The sequence below is a fragment of the Chionomys nivalis genome, chromosome 19 (assembly GCF_950005125.1).
Source record: "Chionomys nivalis chromosome 19, mChiNiv1.1, whole genome shotgun sequence".
NCBI lineage: Eukaryota > Metazoa > Chordata > Mammalia > Rodentia > Cricetidae > Chionomys > Chionomys nivalis.
This window is the reverse complement of record NC_080104.1, coordinates 57,259,940-57,281,847: the sequence shown is the minus strand read 5'-3', so window position 1 is coordinate 57,281,847 and position 21,908 is coordinate 57,259,940. Positions and strand designations below refer to the sequence as shown.

At 52.4% G+C, this 21,908-nt stretch overlaps 1 protein-coding gene across 2 annotated transcripts in view; it reads left to right on the top strand.

The window, feature by feature from the left end:
* Positions 1-1,098: 1,098 nt before the first annotated feature.
* The window catches only part of Glp1r (glucagon like peptide 1 receptor), a 34,756-nt gene continuing 13,946 nt past the window's right edge, over positions 1,099-21,908 (top strand). For both annotated transcript variants that reach the window (XM_057752004.1, XM_057752003.1), the window contains exons 1-5: positions 1,099-1,219; positions 7,951-8,047; positions 9,574-9,681; positions 17,899-18,017; positions 18,353-18,459. In XM_057752004.1, coding sequence (XP_057607987.1) covers positions 1,142-1,219; positions 7,951-8,047; positions 9,574-9,681; positions 17,899-18,017; positions 18,353-18,459 — 509 coding nt within the window. In that variant the 5' untranslated portion in view covers positions 1,099-1,141. The remainder of the gene's footprint in view (positions 1,220-7,950; positions 8,048-9,573; positions 9,682-17,898; positions 18,018-18,352; positions 18,460-21,908) is intronic.

Here is a 21,908-nt window from a genome sequence, read left to right as displayed (position 1 = left end):
CACACTTCAACAGCCTAAGCCTGTGTGGCACACAGAGGGAGCCTGTTTGACCTCTGGGTGGAGTGAGAACAAGGGACTCAGGAGTCAGAGGCAGCCAGAAGGGCACCACCTCCCCCATCCCCAATGGAGCCTGCAGGCTCCTCCTCCTGGCTGTCTCCCTCTGAGGATGGAATCCTGGATGTGCAGTCCCCTGTCCCTCAGGCCGTTGAGAAGTTCTGTGTTCTCCAAGAGGTACCACTATGCTCAGTATCTCCCTTTCCTTCTAGAATGGTCCAGACTAGCCCCAGGCAGGTCCAGGACGAGGTAGAGCCATACTCAACTTTCCTTCTTGGGAAGGGGTGTCCTCTTGTCCTTGTTTCCTCAGGAGGGTTAGTTGAACCCTCTCTGCTTGCCTGCTCATGAGTTGAATTCTCCCCACCTGTCCTGTAGACAGGGGCAAAGGCAGGGAAAAAGACAGACACGAGTCTGCACAAAGCAGGAAGACAGTGATGTGCACACAGAATGCCAGTCAGGACCCTGCTTGGATCTTCTCCCAATCCCCACAGTCATGACTCCCAGGCCTTCCCATAAGGCTGGGCTTGGGATGAGGAGTGGACTGGGGTTAGTAGGTGGCCCCACTCGGTGGATCTTTCTTCCCCAGTCACTAGCAGCCAGTGGGATACTCTTTCCAGGAGAAATCTGGTACACATAGTGACCTTGTACCAATCCTACACTTTTTCCAGCCTCAGTTTCCTTTCTGAAACACTGACTTGGTGGGGGCGTGGCTTTCCTTAGTTGAGGGGGAGCCTGCAGGAGATGGGGTGCGGGGGTGGGAGGCGGGCCCCACTGGTCGCAGCAAGCTGCCCAGGCGCAAGCACCGCGGGCGCTCAGAGCTGGTGGCTCTGCTCCTGCGGTTCCTAAACCTGAGTGGTGCCTGCAGGGAGCGCAGCGTCAGGCACCTCCTGGCCCGGGACATTGGTGGCTTGTCTGGCCCCCCGGCCTCCAGAGACCCGGGCGGAAGACGTCTGGGACCCCGCCCGGTCCCTCCCGCGGGCAGGCGGGGCGGCCCCACATCGGACTCCTCCCCCGCAGCCCGGCAGGGATCAGTCGCTGCGCGCGGTTCCGCAGGTGGCAGCTATGGTCCAGTCCTGAGCGCCCCGCCATGGCCGGCGCCCCCAGCCTGCTGCGCCTGGCGCTCCTGCTGCTCGGGGCGGTGGGCAGGGCCGGTCCCCGCCCCCAGGTGAGCCCCTGGGACCCCGGCGGCAAACGGGAGGGGGATGCTGCGGTGTTCTGCGGGCGCTGGGGCTAGCGGAGGGGACTTGAGCGAAACTCCAGGACCCCAGACAGGGGAAGTGCAAGGTTGAAGGGAGAAAGGGACTGAGGAGTTGGGAGGCCCAGGTGGGAAATGGAGACCAGGTGACTACGCTCGTCCTGACAAGACGCCCCACTTCTCTGCCACAGCTCCTCTGCCAGGGCACCAGCTGCCCCGCGGTTGCCTTGCCCTGACTTCTGCGACGCATCTTTGTCCTTCTTAACCACTTTTCCAACTCCTTTTTCCAAAACCTACCGGCCCTCTGCCTTCCTTCTGTACCCAGGACTCCTGTGGTGCCTCCCCCTACACTCGGGTTCTCTGTTCTCGTGTGTGTGTGTGTGTGTGTGTGTGTGTGTGTGTGTTGCCCAGGAATCTCTGGAGGGCTGAAAAAGCCTGGTTGTGGAAACCTAGCTCCTTCCCCCCATTTTTGGCCCCTCGTTACAGTCTTTGACTCATAGCCCCAGGGACCCTGCTAGTGGCAGCTTGTTGTCCTTCCTGATGACCTCCCAGGTGGCACTGGATTGCCACCCCCACCCCAGCCTCTGCAGCAAGCATGCAGCAGGTTCCCTGCGCCTTCCGAGTCACCCAGGCTCCACTAACACCCATTCCAGGCCCCCTTTGATTAATAACCCACCAGAAAGCATACTGGGATGCATAGGAACATCCTACCTCCTTGTGTCCCCAAAGAATAGGTTGCAGTTGGACTCTTGAGGACTCTTCTCGGGCTCTTTCTCTGTCCTGCCTGTGTGTCCTGCCCCAGGCCCTTGCCCTGCCTGGGTGTGATGGTCAGCTGCTTGAGGGGAGGGTGGTTGTTCAGAAGTGCCAGGACACCCCAGAGCAGAAGAGGGCCAGGCCTGTGCAGTGTCCTATATAATTAATACTTTCCCATCATCTGTGTCCACAGCCAGACCTAAAGGACTGAAACCTTTGGGGAGTGGGCCATAGGCTTGAACTTGGTCTGAAATAGGAGAGGGGCAAACTTTACCTTGGCTGAGAATCCAGTTGTGAGCAGATGTGCCTTCCCAGGAAGATGCCAGCACTGTTTCAGCCCTCAAGTCCCTTTCCAGCTGAATCCTCTCTCTTCCTCCCCCTGTTCTCCAGGGGCAGCTGATCCCAAGAGACATCTTCCCCAGGCCCTGGCACCATCCTCATGGTTCCCCCAGAGGCCATGGCTTTCCTGGTGACATTAGGATCTTTCCAGTGCCACAACTGCAGATCCACTGCTGAGTTCCCTCTCAGGAGCCTGAAAAGTGGGGAGCAGGGAGCTTCCTGCTCCAAGGCTGCTGCAGGCCAAGTTTGAAGATCAGGTTGGGGAGAAGGGAGCAGAGAGGGCTAAACTTGGGGCCTGCCCATCTTCTCCCCTAAACCCCCTTGCCCAGAAGTGTTAGGCTCCCTGAACCTCCTTCCATTGTGTTACTTTGCAGCCTTGGTTCATAGCAGAACCTGGGTGGCAGAAAAATCAGGCAGCCAGCAAAGAGGCATGCTGGTGCTTTGGATGGGGCACCCTTGCTATGGGGGCACTGACATCTCCCACTGCAGCAGAGGGCTGGGTGGCAGGCTGCTTTGAGGTTAGATTGCAATCATTCCGACATAACCTCATGAACACACAGGAGACTTGAAAGGAAATCTTGTGGTTTACACTCTGTCAGTGAGGTCAGCAAGATTAGAATGTCTCCCTTCATGTCACTCATGGCGAGGTGAGTGCTTAGAAACAGGGTTCCCTAGGCAATATGGTCCAGCAGCTTAGGAACAGGGAAACAAAGCTTGTAGGCCCCAGCTCTCTGCTCACACCTTCCTCCTGGGGTGGGGGCGGGAAGGATGAGGGAGCAGGTCTGGTGATGTCAGAAGTTACACTTCCTTGCAAGATGAGGGATGGCTGACCTGAGTTCTGAAAAATGTGACCTGGGCTACTTGAGCATGGTTTCTGGGAAGGATCACTCCTCTTCCTTGTTCCTTTCTACCCAGGGACCTTCCACAGGGGAGCTGGGCTACCGAAAAGATGGGCAGAACTTTGACACTTGAAGTTCCAACCAGATGGAACTGGGTTCTGGTGTCAGCCCTAATCTTATCTCTTCAGCAGGACCCTTAATGATCCCAAACCCCAGTTTTCTTATCGGCAAAACAGGGACCGCAGGATCTGTTATTGGGGGGATGGAGGGACACGAGGGGAGTAAAGCATTGATTGAAATGGCAGCTTGAGGCCTCTGGGAGAGCTGTCCTATGGAACCTGGCCTTTCCCCAGGCTGCAGAATAGAGCCTGGAGCAGGATTGTTGGAAGCTCCTGGCCTCTGCACTCCAGCAAAGGGCAGTGGAGGCTGAGGCTACGGCTTGGCCTGGGTGGACTTTGTCCCTGGTTGGGCTTCCTTCCAGACAGGGACCCGGCATAGGGCCTGCCAGGAGCAGCCAAGAAACCACAACACATCCTGTCCTCCAGTGCCTGGTCTGAGGAAAAGCAGGTCCTTCATTTACTGCACCTGTCCTTCGGTGAATTTTGTGTGTGTGTGTGTGTGTGTGTGTGTATGCGTGTGTGTGTGAGAGAGAGAGAGAAAGAGAGAGACACACAGAGAGAGACAGAGAGACAGAGATGCATGTGAGGTAGATTGGGAGATAGGTATGCAAGGTGTACAAGCCCGTTTCTCGGTGTGTTTGTTCAGGACAGCCTGGATGAGAGTCACCATATATACAGCAACACATCAGCATATAATCACGTGTCCACGAGAACGGGGAGGGTATCTTGCCTGTTATACTGTGTTTTGGGGAGGGTATGGGATTGCTAAACCAGCCGGATGAGTGAGTGGGATGATCTTCTGATGTGTGTTCAAGTAGGAGAGAGGTACCGTGCTTGTGCCAGTGTTTATGTGTGTGGTTGCGTGGGTCAGGTGTGTGTGTGTGTGTGTGTGTGTGTTGGTCAGTGTTTTAGCATGTGCCTTTGTGCCTGGCAGTCTGTGCGTGATGTTGTGGGAATAGAAGACTCCATGTCGGGGTCTCAGCACTGGGAACATCCCTGAGGGTTTGCGGGGTATTGGCGTGTGACAGTGTATATCTGAGAAGGTACCTGAGTCTGACGATGCCTGCAGCTTGCCTTGCCCTGCCGCTTTCCTCAGCTACCTCAGGAAGGACCTTAAGGAAACAAAACATGGACACAAAAATTCAGGGCTCAGCAAATGGAAGCGTGATCCAGGCTCTGAGAGGGACCAGAAGAAAAGTGTGCCGTCCCAGGAGGAAAAGGCAGAAAATCTGCAGGGCTAACCCTTGGGGACTTTAGCCCTCTTTGCTCCTTCTGAGGGCCCCCAACTCTCTCCTTCCTCCCTCTTCAGTGGTCAGGTGAGACTGAGCCCTCTTTTCTCCTACACCTCAACCCAATGGTTCCCAGCAAAGGAGAAGCCCTGGTGCACACGCTCATGCTGAGCCTGCGGCGTTGAGGTGGGTGCCCTGTGCCAGGATGCAGGCTGTGGACGGAGCAGATGGTGAGCACTGTCTGCAGGCTCTGAGCTCCTTGGTGTTCCGTTCTGCATCTCTTGCTACTTCTCCTAGGGACGTCCCCTCCTGACTGTCCCTTCCACTTTGGCATCAGTCCATCTATTTTTCAAGTACTCCAGAAGTGCTGGTCCTTGGAAATCCTAGCATGTCCTGACCCCTGAGACTTCCGACCTGTTGTCCTAACCAGCGTCCCTGCCCTGGGACAGCCATGTTAGTTTCTCCCTTCTGAGAATTTATTGAATTTAGAAGGAAGACCCCCAGATCCAGGAAGCCAGGTTTGGGGTTCCAGCCTGTCTTCTACACACTGGAATCCTCAGGACCAGCCTCTTCCATGTGCCAGGGGCCATTGTCAACAGCAGCTTAGCTGTCACGGCTCTTGACGCATGGACTCTTGTTGCTCCTTTTCACACAAGCAAGCTGAGGCTAGAAACTTAAATATGTGCAAGGTCACAGACCTGAATAATGGGAGAGCTGCAGGACCAAGTACAGATCTGACCCCCAAACTGGAGCTCCTCACTGTCCACTGTCCTCTTTGTCCCCTGGGCTCCAGGGCCTGTTGCACCCAGCAGCTCCAGTCTCAACCAGGCTTATCCCAGATCCTATCTCTACTACCATTCTCTTTGCCCAGGAATTGCCCTGGTCATCTCTGTGGGCGGGACTCTCATGACAGGGTCCACCCACCGCCTTCTCTACACACCGCTGTCTACAGTGGACACTCTGTGACTTCGGGGGGGGGGGGAGTGTTGCACGAGTAATAAAAGTTCAGATACAGATGTTGACATTCAACCTGAAGACCAGAAAAGCAAAGCAGCCAGCCACTGATTCTTACCTCGATTTCAGTCCTAAAATGACGATCCTGCCTCCAGGAATCTCAGAATGAGATTGAGACTGAGAGCTGTCTCCTCCCATTTTATAATCCTCTCTCGTTCTGGGATTAAGGGCATGCATCATTACTGCCTGGTTTCTATGGCAAACTAGTGTGGCTACTGGGATTAAAAGTGTGTCTTATCACTACCTGGTCTGTAAGTCTGGCCAGTATAGTATGGCTGTTTTACTTTTCTGATCTTCAGGCAAGCTTTATTTATTAAAATACAAATGAAATGCCACTATGGGGGCAGGGTGAGGTGAATCAAAGTCCTGTCTTAACAGAGCCCCGGTCTAAAGTGAAGTTTCATGTCTTTGCTCTGCTCCTAGTTATTGTCCAAGTCAAAGCCTCTTTGCAGCTCTCAAGGTCCTGTTTCCAGCCTCCAGCCCTTCCTCTCCACTGGGAGATGCTGGTTCCTTGGGTCTCCTCTCACTCCCTGGTTAGACACACCTGCTGCCCCAGTTCCCAGCAATGACCCTGCTTTCTGCCACTTCTACTAAGAGCAGACATTGTGGGATTCCTCCCCTTGTTGCCTGCCCTCACCTGTGCCACTGCCTTCAGGACAATGAGAACAGAGGAGGAGGGAAATAGGAAAGGCCGTAGGGAGGTAGCCCTAGTCCACCGTGATTTAGTCCGATGACTCTGCCACCCCTCAGCAGTGGCTTCAGTCACAAACCACCTTTGCTGCCGGCACATTCGATTTCCTTTTTTCTTTTCTTTTTATTCTCCAAACAAATGCTGCTGACCTTTGCTCCTAGAAGAGCATGTCCATCAGGGCAGGATCACCAGCACACTTCCTCCAGAGATGCTGGTGGCATTCAGAGCAAGCTTGACCTCCTCCTGTTTCTGGAACTTTCCGTGTCAGTAGGAACAAGCACATGTCACTGTGTGTTGTTTTGTGGTGATGTCATAGGAACTAGGACTCTGCTCAAACCAGGGCAAGCTCACCCAGACATCAGATCTGTTGTGTGTGTGTCGGGGGTGGAGGGTGGGAGGTGGGGGGTGGAGGTGCACTGGAGTTTTGGGGGTCAGGCACCTGAAAATCAGCCATTTCATGTCAGCACCTGTGTGCATCTTGTGGTTTAAAGTGAACTTCTGGGCTAGAGAGAAGGCTCATTTGGTGTTTCCTAGCAAGTCTGACAATGAGTTTGGTCCCCAGAACCCCACGTGGTTGGAAGGAGAGAACCAACTCCCACTGGCTGCCCTCTGACTCCCACATTCACGATGCACACGTGTGCTCTTTGTGTTCACCCATACACATGCATGCACTCATATGCAAATTTAATTGTGTATAAATCCTAGCTTTAATGCAAGGGGCTTTTTGTTCATCTTGACATCTATCACTTCTAAATGGGTAATATTTATAATCTGTAAGGCTGTTTGTGAAAAAAAATTAAAAGGCACTTCAGCTCAAGGCTGGCTAAAGGGGGCACTCAGAAATATGCAGGGGGGGGCTGGCTCAGTGGAGAGGGTCTGTTGGAGCTCAAAAAACAGTGCTGTTGAACTTATTTAGGTTCTATCCCTCTGTCGCAGGCAGGAGGACATCTCCCAGTGCAGGCACAACTTCAGGGTTCTGGACCTTTCTGTCTCCACCCTTCCCTTAGCACCCCTTATCCTCCTGAGGCTTAGAAGCCAAGCTGCACATCAGATCTGCATCGTGTTAGACACTGGGGCATGGGAAGGTCTGTGGCCCTCCTACGGCTGGCCGCGATTGAGTCTGGCAGGGGGAGTGGGTGATAATTCTACCCCTTTATAAGCCCTCAGAGTGACGACATCCTGCGTCCTTGGGTGTCATGCATCCCTGGGTGTTGCAGGTTAGCCACTGAGCTAGGTGGCTCTGTGTACCAGCCTTAGCTCTGCTTCCCGAGATGCTTGTTTGCCTTTGATGGAGTCTTCTCTTGACTCTCCTAGAATGGTCGGAAGCAAGACAGCTCCTACATGGCCAAACACCAGGAGAGGAGGAGCCCCAGGCTATGATGCAGCCCTGTCCCTCAGGAAGTCTCTCCTTGCTGAGGGGAGATGAAGGGCAGATGGGACCACAAATGAGTCACAGTCTCCCTCTGCCCTCTCCTTCACCCCACCTCCTTAAGTATCCATCCTTTAGACACTTGCTGGGGACTTCTACACGTCAGCCTTACACAGTCCCCTGGGTGGGATAGCCACACCAAAAGGTTCTGCCTGGATCCTTAGAGTGGCAGTCACTGGTGGGCTTCGGTCCCCTGGAGATTAAAAAACCAAGAGACTGGGATGAGGTAACTAGGACTGGAAGGGGCTGCTGGAGCCACGAGGCCTCCATTTCTGCTTCCCCTTTTAGGGCGCCACAGTGTCCCTCTCGGAGACAGTGCAGAAATGGCGGGAGTACCGACGCCAGTGCCAGCGATTCCTCACTGAAGCACCGCCTCTGGCCACAGGTGAGTCCGGGTGAGCCCTCACACCTGTACCCTGCACTCCGCACAGCTCCAGGCAGGCTTCGATGATCTCTAATGCTGTCTGCTGGGCCTCTCTCCTGGTGACCACACTGTGTCTTCAATGAAGCGCCTTCCTGCCCCCTTCCCACCAGTTTTCCTGCAGGCAGCTTTGCGGGTACTATTTTCTTACTGTCTTTTACCTCTCGAGCGGAGACCCCTCTTTCCATTCTGTGTCCTCCTCTGCCCCTCCTTAACTGTGTATATAGATTGAAAGCCCAACAGACACATTTATTCAAGCCCATCTTTGTTTTTTTTGAGACAAGATCTCATGTAGCTCAGGCTAGCTTCTAGCTTACTGTGTAGCCCTGAATGCCTTTTAACTCCTTAGCTCCCACCTCTACCTCCCAAGCATCGGCATACCCTGCCCGTGGACCACTACATCTGACTTATGCTGGGTTGAGAGCTGAACTCAGGGCTTTATGTATGTTAGACACACATTCTGCCAACTGAGCCAGCAGGAGTAAATCTTTTGGGGAGTTTCTAGGGTGGTTTAAAGATAGTTGGAGCCAGCTGGACTTGGGTTCAAATCCTAATCATCACAGCAATGTGGGGAAGGTTTCCCTCCCATCTGTGAAGAACAGCTCACAAGTGGCTGATAGATGTCTGTTGAGCCCTTACTGTAGTCCTTCTTCTACATAACACATTATAACAAAGCTCTGTGGACCAGGGATGCCTTCATCCCACCAAGGACATAGAGTTGTTAAGGAACTTGCTTAAGGTCCTGCCTCTGACAAGTAACAGGGTCCCTCCTTGGTCCCTACCCCGTGGATAGGGTGTTCAGCATCCAGTGAACCCTGTGTGGGGAGTGCTCCTCATCCAGTGGGCCCTGTGAGGAGAGTGCTCCTCATCCAGTGAGCCCTGTGGGGAGAGTGCTTCTCATCCAGTGAGCCCTGTGGGGAGTGCTCCTTATCCAGTGAGCCCTGTGGGGAGTGCTCCTCATCCAGTGAGCCCTGTGGGGAGAGTGCTCCTCATCCAGTGAGTCCTGTGTGGGGAGTGCTCCTCATCCAGTGAGCCCTGTGGGGAGAGTGCTCTTCATCCAGTGAGTCCTGTGTGGGGAGTGCTCCTCATCCAGTGAGCCCTGTGTGGGGAGTGCTCCTCATCCAGTGAGCCCTGTGGAGAGTGCTTCTCATCCAGTGAGCCCTGTGTGGGGAGAGTGCTTCTCATCCAGTGAGCCCTGTGGGGAGTGCTCCTCATCCAGTGAGCCCTGTGGGGAGAGTGCTCCTCATCCAGTGAGCCCTGTGGGGAGAGTGCTTCTCATCCAGTGAGCCCTGTGGGGAGAGTGCTCCTCATCCAGTGAGTCCTGTGTGGGGAGAGTGCTTCTCATCCAGTGAGCCCTGTGGGAAGAGTGCTCAGCGCCCAGTGATCGCTCAGCACAAGTTGGGGGAGCAGCTTCCCATGGTTGGGAAGAAGATAGGAAGGAAGAATAGGTGATAGCCTAGGACTCAAGGACTGCTCTGCTGTCTCTACAGGCCTCTTCTGCAACCGAACCTTTGATGACTATGCCTGCTGGCCAGACGGGCCCCCAGGTTCCTTCGTGAATGTCAGCTGCCCCTGGTATCTGCCCTGGGCCAGCAGTGGTGAGTGTCCCCTTCCCTGTTCCGAGGGCTTTGGGGCAGGATGGAACAAGGTCTCTCTTCTTCTGGGACCCAGTTCCTGCAGCCCAGAATGTCCTCAGGCCCCATGGAGGGTGGAGCACCCTTTGATGGTGGTTGGATAGCCAACAGTGGCAGGTGTCAGAACTGCCTGGTGTCTTGCGTCTGATGCTTGTGCAGGCAGGGGTGGGATACAGCTTAAGACAGAAATGAGACCCTTCTGACCTAGCGGTCAACAAAGGAAGTAGGAGGGAGGATACGGGGGATAGGAAGAAGGAAGAAGATACCCAAGTAGTGTCATTGCCTGGTGTGTGTGCGTGTGTCCTAGAGTTGACACCTCAGCTCTTCCTGACTCTTTTAAAGGTTCATGGGCAGCAGTGCTCAAGGGCATGTTGGGCTGGCCCCTCAGACCTTGTCCAGCCCACTGCTGCCTCCAGGGGAGACTACACTGGGGAAAGTATGAACTGGTGGGATTCTCTTCCCATAGAGCCATCCAGAGGGCCAGGGTGCCCTTGGCTGCAGTGTGTTAATTTATATGCCTATTGCTTCATCCCAGTTCCCATCAAGGGTCTGTGGGACATAATGGGGACAAGCGTTAATGCTGCAAGAAGTCTCAGACACGTGTGTGTGTGTGTGTGTGTGTGTGTGTGTTCATTTGTGTGGAGGTGCATGATGGGGTCCACGAGTACGGTCCTCCATGTAGAGACTGGAGGTCAACTTCGGGTTGCCCTAGCAGATTGTCCTCCTTTGTTAACGCATCCTGGGGAATCTGCCAGTGGCACGTGCTAGCCCGCCCTACTTCTCCCATGGATGCTGTGGGACTCAGCTGACGTTCTCATGTCACATGGCAAACACTTTACAGACTGAACCATTTGCCCAGCCCAGCAAAAAGAGATCTCATAAGTTAATGATGGCCAGTACTTAGCGAATATCTAACCGTTCTGTCCTGGACTAACTGCTGCCTGGGGGATGTGCTTGCCTAGATGAGGAAACTGGGGTCCCAAGAGGTTTAAGTCTCTTGTCCCAAATGAGGTGGTGACTGCCGGAATCCTGAGAACCTAGCCCTTTTCTCTGCCATTGTCCTCAGCAGAAAGTAGCCTGCGAGCAAGCATAGGACTGAGGTCAGGCTTATGAAAAGGGGTCTTCTTGGAGGAGGTGGCCTGGCGGAACAGACAAGAACTTCTCCTTAGCATGAAGTACAGTCTGATAGGGCTTAGGCTCCTGGGGCTACTCTAGACAAAGCAGGACCTGCAAAAGGCAGGCTCCAAGTGGATCAACCACTCTTCACTCAGAATTCCTCCGCACACATTGCCTGTTGATAGGCAAGACACTCATTCGATCCTGCCCATAACTCTCGGAGGCAATGAATCCCATTTTCCCTCCCATTGACGAGGAAGCTGAAGCCCAGAGATATGGCATGGCTTTTCCAAGACTCACAGCTAGCTTGGCTTAGCAGACCCGGGCATCAGTCCAGGAGGTTGGGTTAGTCTCTGCATTTCATTGTTTAATAGTTGAGCCAGGCTTCCTGGGGAGCTGGGCAGTGGCTGCATGTGCCTGCGACTTTGGGTCTGGAGACAGGTGAGTGGCCTGAAAGACCTCCATCCGCTGGATACACATTAGTAAGGGCAAAGCCATCCTGCCCTTTCCCTCTGAGACAGGCAAGCCCCGTGGCTCTGCTTGTTGACCACCCCAGGGGCTGTGTGGTCAGGAGCAATTCCTAGACCTCTCTGTGCTCTGGTCTCTTTGCTCATTTGGGAGCTGGGATGGAGCCAAGTGATGTGGATGGGAGAGGATTGGAGATCCTTGGGGTAAAACCAAGTCCATTCATTTTTCCTAGCCGCCCTCGGTCCCTTAGCAACTTCCTGCACGGCACACACGTTCGCTGCCTCGAAGATTTGGGACCTCTGCTTGGGCATCCTGGCTGAGCCCCTAGACCCCGGGGAGCCAGGCGTGGGACAGAGCCTATCACTCAGCACTAAGCGCCCCCAGCTCTGCCTGCTCTTGCGGCTCCATCCATCACCTTTAATTTTATTTGAGCAGGAAATAGGTCCTGGTGGTGCCCGTTTATGAGCGAACACGGTTTTATTGCTTTCTCCATGAAGATAACGGCCTCTGCACAGGCCCCCTGCCAGCCACCTTCCCTCCCTTCTCACCAGGCTAATTTACTCCCCCCTCCTTTTTTTTGGACACCCAGATCACCAGCTCTGCCTCCCCTCTCCTGAGCTGGGAACCCACAGAGACACCCACTGGACTCAACACAGTGCAATCACCATACTGGAGGGGCTCCCTAACCCCACCCAGGGCTGTGGGGAATAAGGAAGGAGGCACCTCTGGAGCCTTCTTAGCCCGTCTCAGGGAGCAGCTGGTGGCGATGTCTCAGTGTGGGCTGGGGACAGGGAGATGACAACGCTAGAGGCGTTGTCTCTAGCGGGTACTCTAGAAAACATGCCCGGTGGGGAAATATAAAAGCACTGGAATAGACAGAGCTGAGCACCCCCAAAGGCCCGATGAGAAAGGAATAGGCTTGGGGTCAGAGGTCCCCATGATGACTGGAGATAGGGTAAAGAGACCACCAGCAGGGTGCCCACAGAGGGGCGAAGCTATGGCCAGAGCCCTAGATGCCATCAGGATAGGGGTGAAAGAGCCATGCCCAGATTCTTTCTCTCTCCTCCTGGTGTTTTTGCCGGTGTCTCCTGTTGACTAAACCCAGGATGGAGGGCAGGAATTGTGTGGTATAACACGGAGGGAGTCAGCCTTCTGGGGTTCAGAGCGAGGCAGAGGAGTGGGTGGCCTCATGAAGAATTCAAACCATGGCCATAGCCGAGCTAAGTCCTTGTCAGGAGCTAGGGCACGCTTGTGTGACATCCGCAGGGGGATTGCATGGAGTTGGAGGGGTCAGCTTTACGGCCCAAGCAGAGGCAGGTAGGGGAAATCAGAGGTGTCTTTTTCCTGGTCTGTGACATCAGGACAGGTGACATTGGGACCAGGCTGGGAGAACAGGCGTAGGCAGAAGGAGGAGAGCTGATGCTCAGAGGGCACGTGGGACACAGGTCAAGATCCCAGGCCTCAGAGGTGCACAGGGTCCCTTCAAGGCCGTACAGTCTGATCCTTGTCATTGTGGTCTCGGGGCTCCAGATGGTGTAGAAAGGACAGAGGTAGAGGGGTAGCGAGAGGAAGGGTGGGAGGAAGAGTCTGGTCCACACAGGACGGGAAGGGTGAGTCTTGGAAGGTCAGTGAGGCCTTCTAGCCTCTTGGCTGTGTTAGAGCCTTTGGGCAGCCCCATTCACTCCCGCAGGGACCCACGCCTTCCACATCATCCCAACCTCATTAGGCACCCCTCTCCAGGTTCCTACCTGTTTGTTAGCTTAGTTCTAATTATATGAGGGCCATAAAATGCTTTTAAAATAGGCTATCACTCAAAGTCTTAGAAACTCTTGACAGGTCGCCTCCCCTGAGTAATGCTGAGCCTGGGAGCTTGGAGAGCAAGCCAGGGTTACCAAGGGGAGACTGAGGCCCAAGCTGGGTCTCACAGGAGCTCTGGCCTTGCAGCGCTGGGGGAGGTAGCAAGGCCTCTGCTGTGACTTTGTGTCCTGCATATTCTCTTAGGAATGGGTTTCATTTTACAGATGAGGAAGCGGAGAGCCGGGGAAGTGATGTAATTCTCCCAAAGTGCTGTAGCTGATTAAGAGTGGGAACCAGGTTTTGCAATTGGGTCTGGACTTCTGAACCTGTTCTCTTGTTAAGCCCCGATGCTCCAAGTTTCTTTCTACCCCCACCCAGAGCTGGCCCCTGCCTTTGACCCTGCCCCATCCTGTCATGTTTGGGAGGGATGCCAGCCTCGCTGACCTTCAGCATCTCCATCTGCAAAATGGGGGCCCCCCGGCCCTTGCCGGCCACCTCTGTTGCCAGGGTGCAGGAGCTAATAGATTCGTGAGCAGCTCTCCACCACTTTGAGTGCCCGCCGTCCACGTGGAAGGGTGGCTGTTAGCTTGATTACAGACGCCGTGGCAGCTTCCGGGAGGCGAAGTGTTTAATTGGGGGTTTTATTTCCAGCACCAGGGGCTGACTTAATGAAATATGCCTGGGCCTCCTGGCATGTGGCCGCCTGGTTGTCTCCTCGTATTGACTAGACCAAGCCAAGCCTGTGGCTGTGATTGGCCAGCTCCTCACAGGCCAGATAAAGCTGAACTGATAAGCAGGGCTTTGCCCAGACCACCCACCTTCAGCCAAGAAGGGCATTTGGGGACCATGGGCTCAGCCAGTATCCAGCCGCAGCTTTTAATATTTGATGTTAATAAGGGCTAACTGACAGATGAATTTGTAGACTGCACTTCTCTGGGACACAGTGATCTCTTGACGCTAAGCCAAGAAGGCACACATCGGTGCACACACTACTTTCCTGCCCCCAAGCTGGCCCTGAGCAGAGAGCCCAGAGCTATGCAGTCTGTCTGGGGGCCACAGTGGCATGTGTGAAAATTCAAACCCAGGGGAAAGACAGGGGAAAATGGCACCTGGCCATGGTTGACTCTTGGCACAACTCTGGCTGCTAAGTTTTGGCTCCTGGAGGCGGAGAGCTGGGAGTTAGAACCCTACCTGTGTATCTTCCTATCTGCCTAGGCTTGAGAAGGTAGATCTCTTGGCTACTCAGAGGCTTGGTGCTTTCATCTGTGAAATGGTTAACCTGGTGAGGTGCCTGTGATGTTCTAAGGTGCTGGCATACAGTAGGTATTCAAGACGTGATTCTGTGAGTAAATACAGCCTTTGGAGACAACATATGCAGTGGTATAGGGAGGAAGTCTACAATTGTACAGTGCCTACTATGTGCACAGTATGTGTAGGGCTCTGTGCCTACTATGTGCACAGTGCATGTAGGATGCAGTGCCTCCTGTGTGCACAATGCATACAGGGTACAGTACCTACTGTGTGCACGATGCATGTAGGGTACAGTGCCTCCTGTGTGCACAGTGCATACAGGGTACAGTACCTACTGTGTGCATGGTGCATGTAGGGTACAGTGCCTCCTGTGTACACAATACATACAGGGTACAGTACCTACTGTGTGCACGGTGCATGTAGGGTACAGTGCCTCCTGTGTACACAATGCATACAGGGTACAGTACCTACTGTGTGCATGGTGCATGTAGGGTACAGTGCCTCCTGTGTACATAGTACATACAGGGTACAGTACCTACTGTGTGCACAGTGCATGTAGGGTACAGTTCCTGTGGTGTGCACAGTGCATGTAGGGTATAGTTCCTACTGTGTGCACAGTGCATGTAGGGTACAGTTCCTGTGGTGTGCACAGTGCATATAGGGTATAGTTCCTACTGTGTGCACAGTGCATATAGGGTACAAGTACCTACTGTGTGCACAGTGCATGTAGGGTACAGTGTCTACTATATGTTGGGGTTTGTGCCTGCTGTAGGAAGAATCTAGTGCTGTGTTTTCTATCTTCTTCTAGTTCCCAAGGTTCCTTCTCCCCATTCCACTCCCCACTTCCTCCCATTTGGACTGAAGAGTAGGCTCTGATACCAATGTCATTCCCACAAAGTTAGACCCAGGTCCCCATCACCCTTCTTGGGGTCTATCTTCAGCCTAAGACAGGCTTTGTTATCTACCAGAAGATTGGACTCCCATTAAGGAATTTTAAGCATCCATGCAACAGATAAGAAAACCATTTGGGAACCTGAGGGTAGCCCTTCAAGATCCTAAATGAGGCCATGTACCTGCCCTCTCCTCCCTTTATATGTACCCAACTATTTGTTAAGTCCCTAGAGATGCTTCTGGGGCTCAACACACTACTAGCCACTAGCCAAACTGCCGTCAGTGGCCAAGCCACCATCAGTGGCAGAGCTGCTATTAGATTCTCGGGGTTCTGTTAACGTCACTGAAAATGCAAGTTTCCGACTGAGGAGATAATTTAGCTGATCACGTGCTTGAGTGCAAGCAGGAGGCCCCGAATTTAGATCCCCAGCACCATGTAAAAGGCTAGGTGTGGTGGGGTGTGTCTGCACAGGGGAGGGGCTGGCTGTCCAGCTAGTCTGCTCCAGGTTCAATGAAAAACCCAGTCCAAGAAGTCAGGCAGTTGTGGGGGAGACACCTGGCCTCCACCATCAACTTCTGGCCTCCATGCGTGCATGTGCATGTGCACGTACACACTCACACACACATACACACACACGTCCCTGCACATGCACGCATCTGTGCAGGCTCCTCTCACAGCACTCACACTCCAAAGATGATTTGCTCGGATACCATCTTTCCTGGAGAGATACCCGCCTCAGGCTGTTCATGAAGGGAGGAGAGAAGAGGGAGAAGGGTGTGAGGACTGCCCACACTGGGTGCTGAGTGGCAGAGCTGGTGTTAGGAATAAGGACTGATTGGCAGGTGCATGACCCCACTGCAAGAGGCTCTCACAGGACCAACAGGGAGGCTCCCTGCACATAACAATGGTTTGGGAGATTGGTTTCTGTGCCAAGGCTGCTCCTGGGGAGAGTGTCCCTTGGGGGCACGTCCCACAGGGTGCAGCTGCCACTCCATTATTTACACATATTAATCAGCCTCTTCCTAGTGACAATCTCTCCACTTCAACCCTGACCAGCTATGGCCACTGAGGGTTCTTGGTGACTTCTGTATCCACCCCACCCTCAATCCTGGCTCCTTTTCACACTGCCTGCCACCCATAGTCCATAGCCGGTCCTTCAAATCTTTTGGTCTTTAAACTATTTTATTCCATCTATTTGCTCATTTAGGGGAGGCACATGCTGCGACCTTCATGTAGAGGTCAGAGGACAGCTTGTGGGAGCTGGTTCTTTCCTCTTAGCATGTGAGGCCCGGGAACTGAACTCAAGACAGCAGGCTTGATAGCAGGCATCTCCAGCAGCTGATCCACCCGGCTAATTCAAGTTAGTCTTACAGAATCTAACTCACCTGCAGCCAGTCCCTGGCTTCTGCTGCCCTCCTCACTTTCCTGCGCTAATCCCACCTCCTGCAACCTCTTGGTCCCCAGCCCTACCCCCACCCTGTTTCTTGGCCCTGGTGAAAGATTTAAGTTCTCCTGCAGGAAGATAGCGAGTGAGGCATTTCCTAGATGAATAGAGCTCTCTGCTGCTCTTACATGGCGTCTTGGGTCAAAAGCCACTCCTCTTCCTCATCTCCCTAGACAGGTCCACAGGTCCGTAGTAGGGGTATGGTGGGGACTGCCCCAGCACCCCGATAGTCAAGTGGCTATGAAGACCACAGCTGACAGCCCACTCCCAGCTCTGTGGAGCCTGTGTCGCTTCCCCCTTGATTTCCCTTTTCACCGTTCTTCTCTGGGAGCTGCATGAGGGCAGGGCCTGGGTTGTTGGTTGCCTTCTCTCACAGGTTAGGGACTCAAAGAGCAGTTTCCTTCTTGGACACAGGACTAGGGGTTACGTGAAGGAGCAAGCCTTGTCTCCCAGTCTGAAGGGAAAATTTCCAAGAGCAATGGTTATGATGGCACCATGAGACTTTATGCTCCTTTTAGAGGCCTTTGAGAGGAAGTCTGAATCTCCTCAGATGGACTCCCTGATGGCAGGCCACGTCTCCTCAGACTGGAGCTCCCTGATGGCAGGCCATGTCTCCCCAGATTGGGGCTCCCTGAGGACAGGCCATGTCTCCTCAGACTGGGGCTCCCTAAGGTAGAGGTTGCTTTAATTCTGTTCTTATAAGTTCAGTACCATCTTTGCTCTTAGAACTAACTGTTCCCCAAAAAGAATGCAGGAGGGTGAAGGACTGTGTCTGGAATATCAGAAATCATAGCGGGTGATTGTGATTGGCAGAGTCCCCTCTGCTCGGCATCAGACCTTGTCAATACTGTGATTTGAAGCTGGGGATAAGACATAGATATCTTGTCTAAAAGCTGTGGGTTCATTCAACTGTGTCCCTGGGGGGGCTAAGAGGCACAGCTGAGGGTGACTGGGTGATCCTTGCTGTGTGATCTCTTGTCATCTACCTGGACCATCATGGTGCATGTGTGTGTGCATGCCTGCATGCATATGCTTGTCTGTGTGCGTGCATGCGTGTGTGTATGCATGTGTGTGTATGAACACAGAGGTGTGCCCGTTACTAAGGGTCAGCTCTAATGGAGCAGGGTCTCCCCGAGAGGAAAGGATAAGGGCAACAGTGGGTGGCCTGCTCATTTCTAGGCTGAGCCTCAGCTGCCATGTCTCTCTCCTCTAGTACTTCAGGGCCATGTGTACCGGTTCTGCACAGCTGAGGGTCTCTGGCTACACAAGGACAACTCCAGCCTGCCCTGGAGGGACCTGTCGGAGTGTGAAGAGTCCAAGCGAGGGGAGAGAGTGAGCTGACGGGTTCTGAGCCTGGGAAGGGGCATCTGGGTGTCTGCTCCATGGGAGCAGAGACTCTAGGCTTTGAGCGGGGCTGGCCATTGTCATATCTGTCCCCCTGCTTCGGGTGACTCTGCACATCTGCTGTCTGGCCAAAGGTGATGTGTGCTCACCTTGGAGCCAGGTTGTAAACATCTCTGGACCACTTCCGCAGGTCATTTTCTTTCTTGATTGTGGATCTCAAGTCGGGCCCGAGGTCACCTCAGTCCCTGGACCTGGAATGAAGGTTATGGGAGAAGGAGGCTCACGGGGCATGCACACATCCTTGTGTCCTTCTGTGTACGCAGAACTCCCCCGAGGAACAGCTACTGTCGCTGTACATTATCTATACTGTGGGATACGCACTTTCCTTCTCCGCCTTGGTCATTGCCTCAGCCATCCTTGTTGGCTTCAGGTAAGGAGAGCTCAAGTCTGGGAGGGAGGGGGCTACCCTGTGCTCGGTTCCCAAGGAGAGGAATTCCAAGCCAATCCAAGCCAAAGCAACGGAAGCAATGGGTGGGGAGTGGCGGGGGGGGGGGGTTCTGGTTTCTAGGACTTCCTGGAAAACAGGAGGTTGAAAAGATAGGTTGAAACACTGTGTGTTCAGTCTAGTCTCCACCGTGTAACTGTGCACACCAAAAATTTGCACGCACACGTGCACACACACACACACACATACGAGTTGTAACGGTGGGTGATAAGATGATGGGGAATTCCAAGAAGTCACATCCACCAAACAGATAATAATCGATAGTTCAGCATGATTTTAGCAAAGTCTCAGTAGTTAGAGGTTCTTCTGTCTTGGAGCTTATCAATGCCACTGGAAAGTTCTTTTTTGGACCTTGACCCCCTGAGGAGGGGCTGGGAAGCAGCTTCCTTAATCTCTCTGGGATAACTGAGGGTGAGGGGAACTGAGTTTAGGGTCAGAAAAATTATGAGGGCAGAATCCTCGGGATATTGATCATCAAGAATAAGAGTTGTTGGACTAGAGAGATTGCTCTGCAGTTAAAAGCATATACACAAACCGCTCTTACAGAGGACCCTGATTCAGTTCCCAATACCCATGTTGGACAGCTCACAACCACTTGTAACTCCAGCTCTAGGGGATCTGATGCCTTCTTCTGGGCTCCGTGGGACCTGCACGCGTGTGCTCACACCCTCCCAACATACACATATTTAAAACATCAAACACCTACACACACACACACAAAAATGGGAAAATAAAGATAGAAACGAAGTGTTTCAAGTTGGGTGTGGTGGTAAACACCTGTAATCCCAGCACTTAGATCAGGGCAGGATTGTCACAAGCTCAGGGCCAGTCTGGGTTACATAACGAGTTCCAGGCTAGCCTGAGCTATAAAACAAAGCAAAGCCCATCCATCAGGTCCTTGTGTCCACCCCTGAGGAACTAATCCTTGCCTGTAAGGACTTGATTCCCACTCTCTCATTACCTTGCTCTCCCTTGCTAAGGGTCTGCAACAACACACAGCGTGGCTCACTGATATTTTAAACAGCATAGAGACCATATCCTGCTGCAGCTCCAAGGGGTGGGAATCCAACATTCTGTTTTCGTGAGATTCCTTCTGGTACAGATAGTCCTAGTTCCTTCCTTTGAGCTGTCCCTGTCTTCCGTTGGCATCACACGGTCTGTGGCTACTTGAAGTGTTTGTTGATTTTTCTTTCCAAATTTCAAGCCATACAGCAATGGGTTTCTTGTGTTTCCTTAGGGCATATCCCCAGAGGTGAAATTATCACCATTAACCAACTGCCTGGTTTTTAGCATTTTGTTAGCTAGTGTTAGGTGGCCTGCCAGGTGGCTACTGCCAGTCTGTGCTCTGGTCACTGGCGGGGAAGGTTCCTTTGGCTCTGTACCCAACTCACATTTAGTGTTTTTAGAATTAAGTGAAGTTAATCTATAAAGCATGCAGAAGAATGTGTTATGGTTTTAATTTGCTTTTCTTTGACCCCTAGAGAGGTTGTTTCTTTCATACTTTAGTCTATGAATTACTTGTTCATTGCCTTTTATTGTTATTATTATTAGTTTATTTGGCTTGTTTTAGGCATTTATTATGTGGATATTAACCCGAGACATCTTAACCTATGCCGATGTTTCTTATCCTCTGGTGCCTTTTATACACAGTAGCTCCTCGGCACTTAGATGAGATGAAATTGGCCAACTATCAATTTTTATTGCTAAGTAAAAATGTATCAATAGGAACTATTGATTAATGAAAGTTACTTTTATCGGTCGATAGGCATTTATTAATTTTTTCCTGAAGACTAGATTTCATTTTGCTCTCCCTCCAGCGATCATTTCTTATCTGATGGTTGCAAAGCCTCTCAGCTCCATTCCCTTCAAGAAGCAGCCGAGTCTTCTTCTGCCCTTGTGGCTCTGCAGTCCCCCTGGAATTCAGTTTGTGTTTGGTGGGAATCAGGGATTTTTCCCATCCCTCCATGTATAGGTGACCACTGCTGTGTGCCTTTGCCGATAGTCTTGGTTTTCCACATGGCTCCCTGGAGTTATAAGTTGATTTCTGTTGTTTGCATCCTTTTCTCTCGGTCTGTTTATTTACCCTGCTCCCAACCACAGCACCTTGTCTCCTAAGGATTTATTAGAAATGTAAGGTCTCAGGCCAGTAAGTAAAGGCCATCCCTGGAATCCACAGCACAAGGAAAGAAATGACTCCTCCAAATTTGTTCCCAGACCTGTGGCCGCCACACAAGTGTTCTTGTGTATGTGTGGCCCACACATACACATACATATATACCATACATACATAAAGTAAAAGAAATGAAAAGAAATCCTGTCTCTCAGCTGTGGAGATGGCTCCGGTGGTTAAACATTTGATGCCCAAGTGTGGGAAGCTGAGTTTGCATCCCCAGAACCCACTGGTGGCACGTGTTTGTGGCCTGGAGCTCCTGCAGTGGCACACAAGGCAGAGTCGGGAGTATCCTAGGAAGTTCCTGGGCTGGACAGCCTGGTGCGAGGAACAGTGAAGGAGAGACCCAGCCTCAAACAAGGTGGAAGGTGAGGGCTAGCAGCAGAGAATGTCCACCAACCCCTACCCGTGTACTCATACACATACACATGTTCATGCACACATATGTGCAGCCACAGTACAGGTACACAGAGAACTCCTCGCTCTCTTACGGTGAAGACTCCTATGTTCTGATGCCTTTTGTGTATTGATCGTTTCAAGACAGGGTCTCACGTAATCCAGGCTGACTTTGAACTCTGAATTCCCTTGCCTTCACTTTTCAAGTGCTGGGACTAAAGGCTTGCAAATCATGCCCAGCCGAGGGCTGTTTTGTTGAAAACAGGTCTTGCTAGACTTACCTCAAACTCCTGATCCCCCTGCTTCAGCCTACCCTGTGCTGGGAATACAGGAAAGGGCCACTTGATGGTTCTGTGTGACTATCTACACTTCTCTTGACTTTTGGCCATTCTTTGTAAATTTTTTAAGTACCATGAAAAAAAGTTGGCATTTTATTACAGCTGCTCTGAATTCATTATTTAACATGGGACCGTGACAGTGGCATTTCTGTTCCTAAGTATGGTGTGACTATGTATTTCCCACTAATTTAAGACTTCTCTAATAATTTTAAGCCAATTTTATTAAGTCGCCCATAATGATCTTACCCATCCTCTTGTTAGAGATATTTTCAGGAAACCAAATAGAATCTTCCGAATGGATCTTCAATTTCTTTTTATTGCATATTGCTAGAATGTGTCAGGGAAGCCGTCAGCAATCTTACCGGACTCTTTAGTTGCTATGGTTCATCCGTACGTTATTGTGGGGTTCCTCCGAAAATGCCTGTAAGCCATAACCAGTACTGGTCCACCTCTTCCGTGGCCCCGTTGTA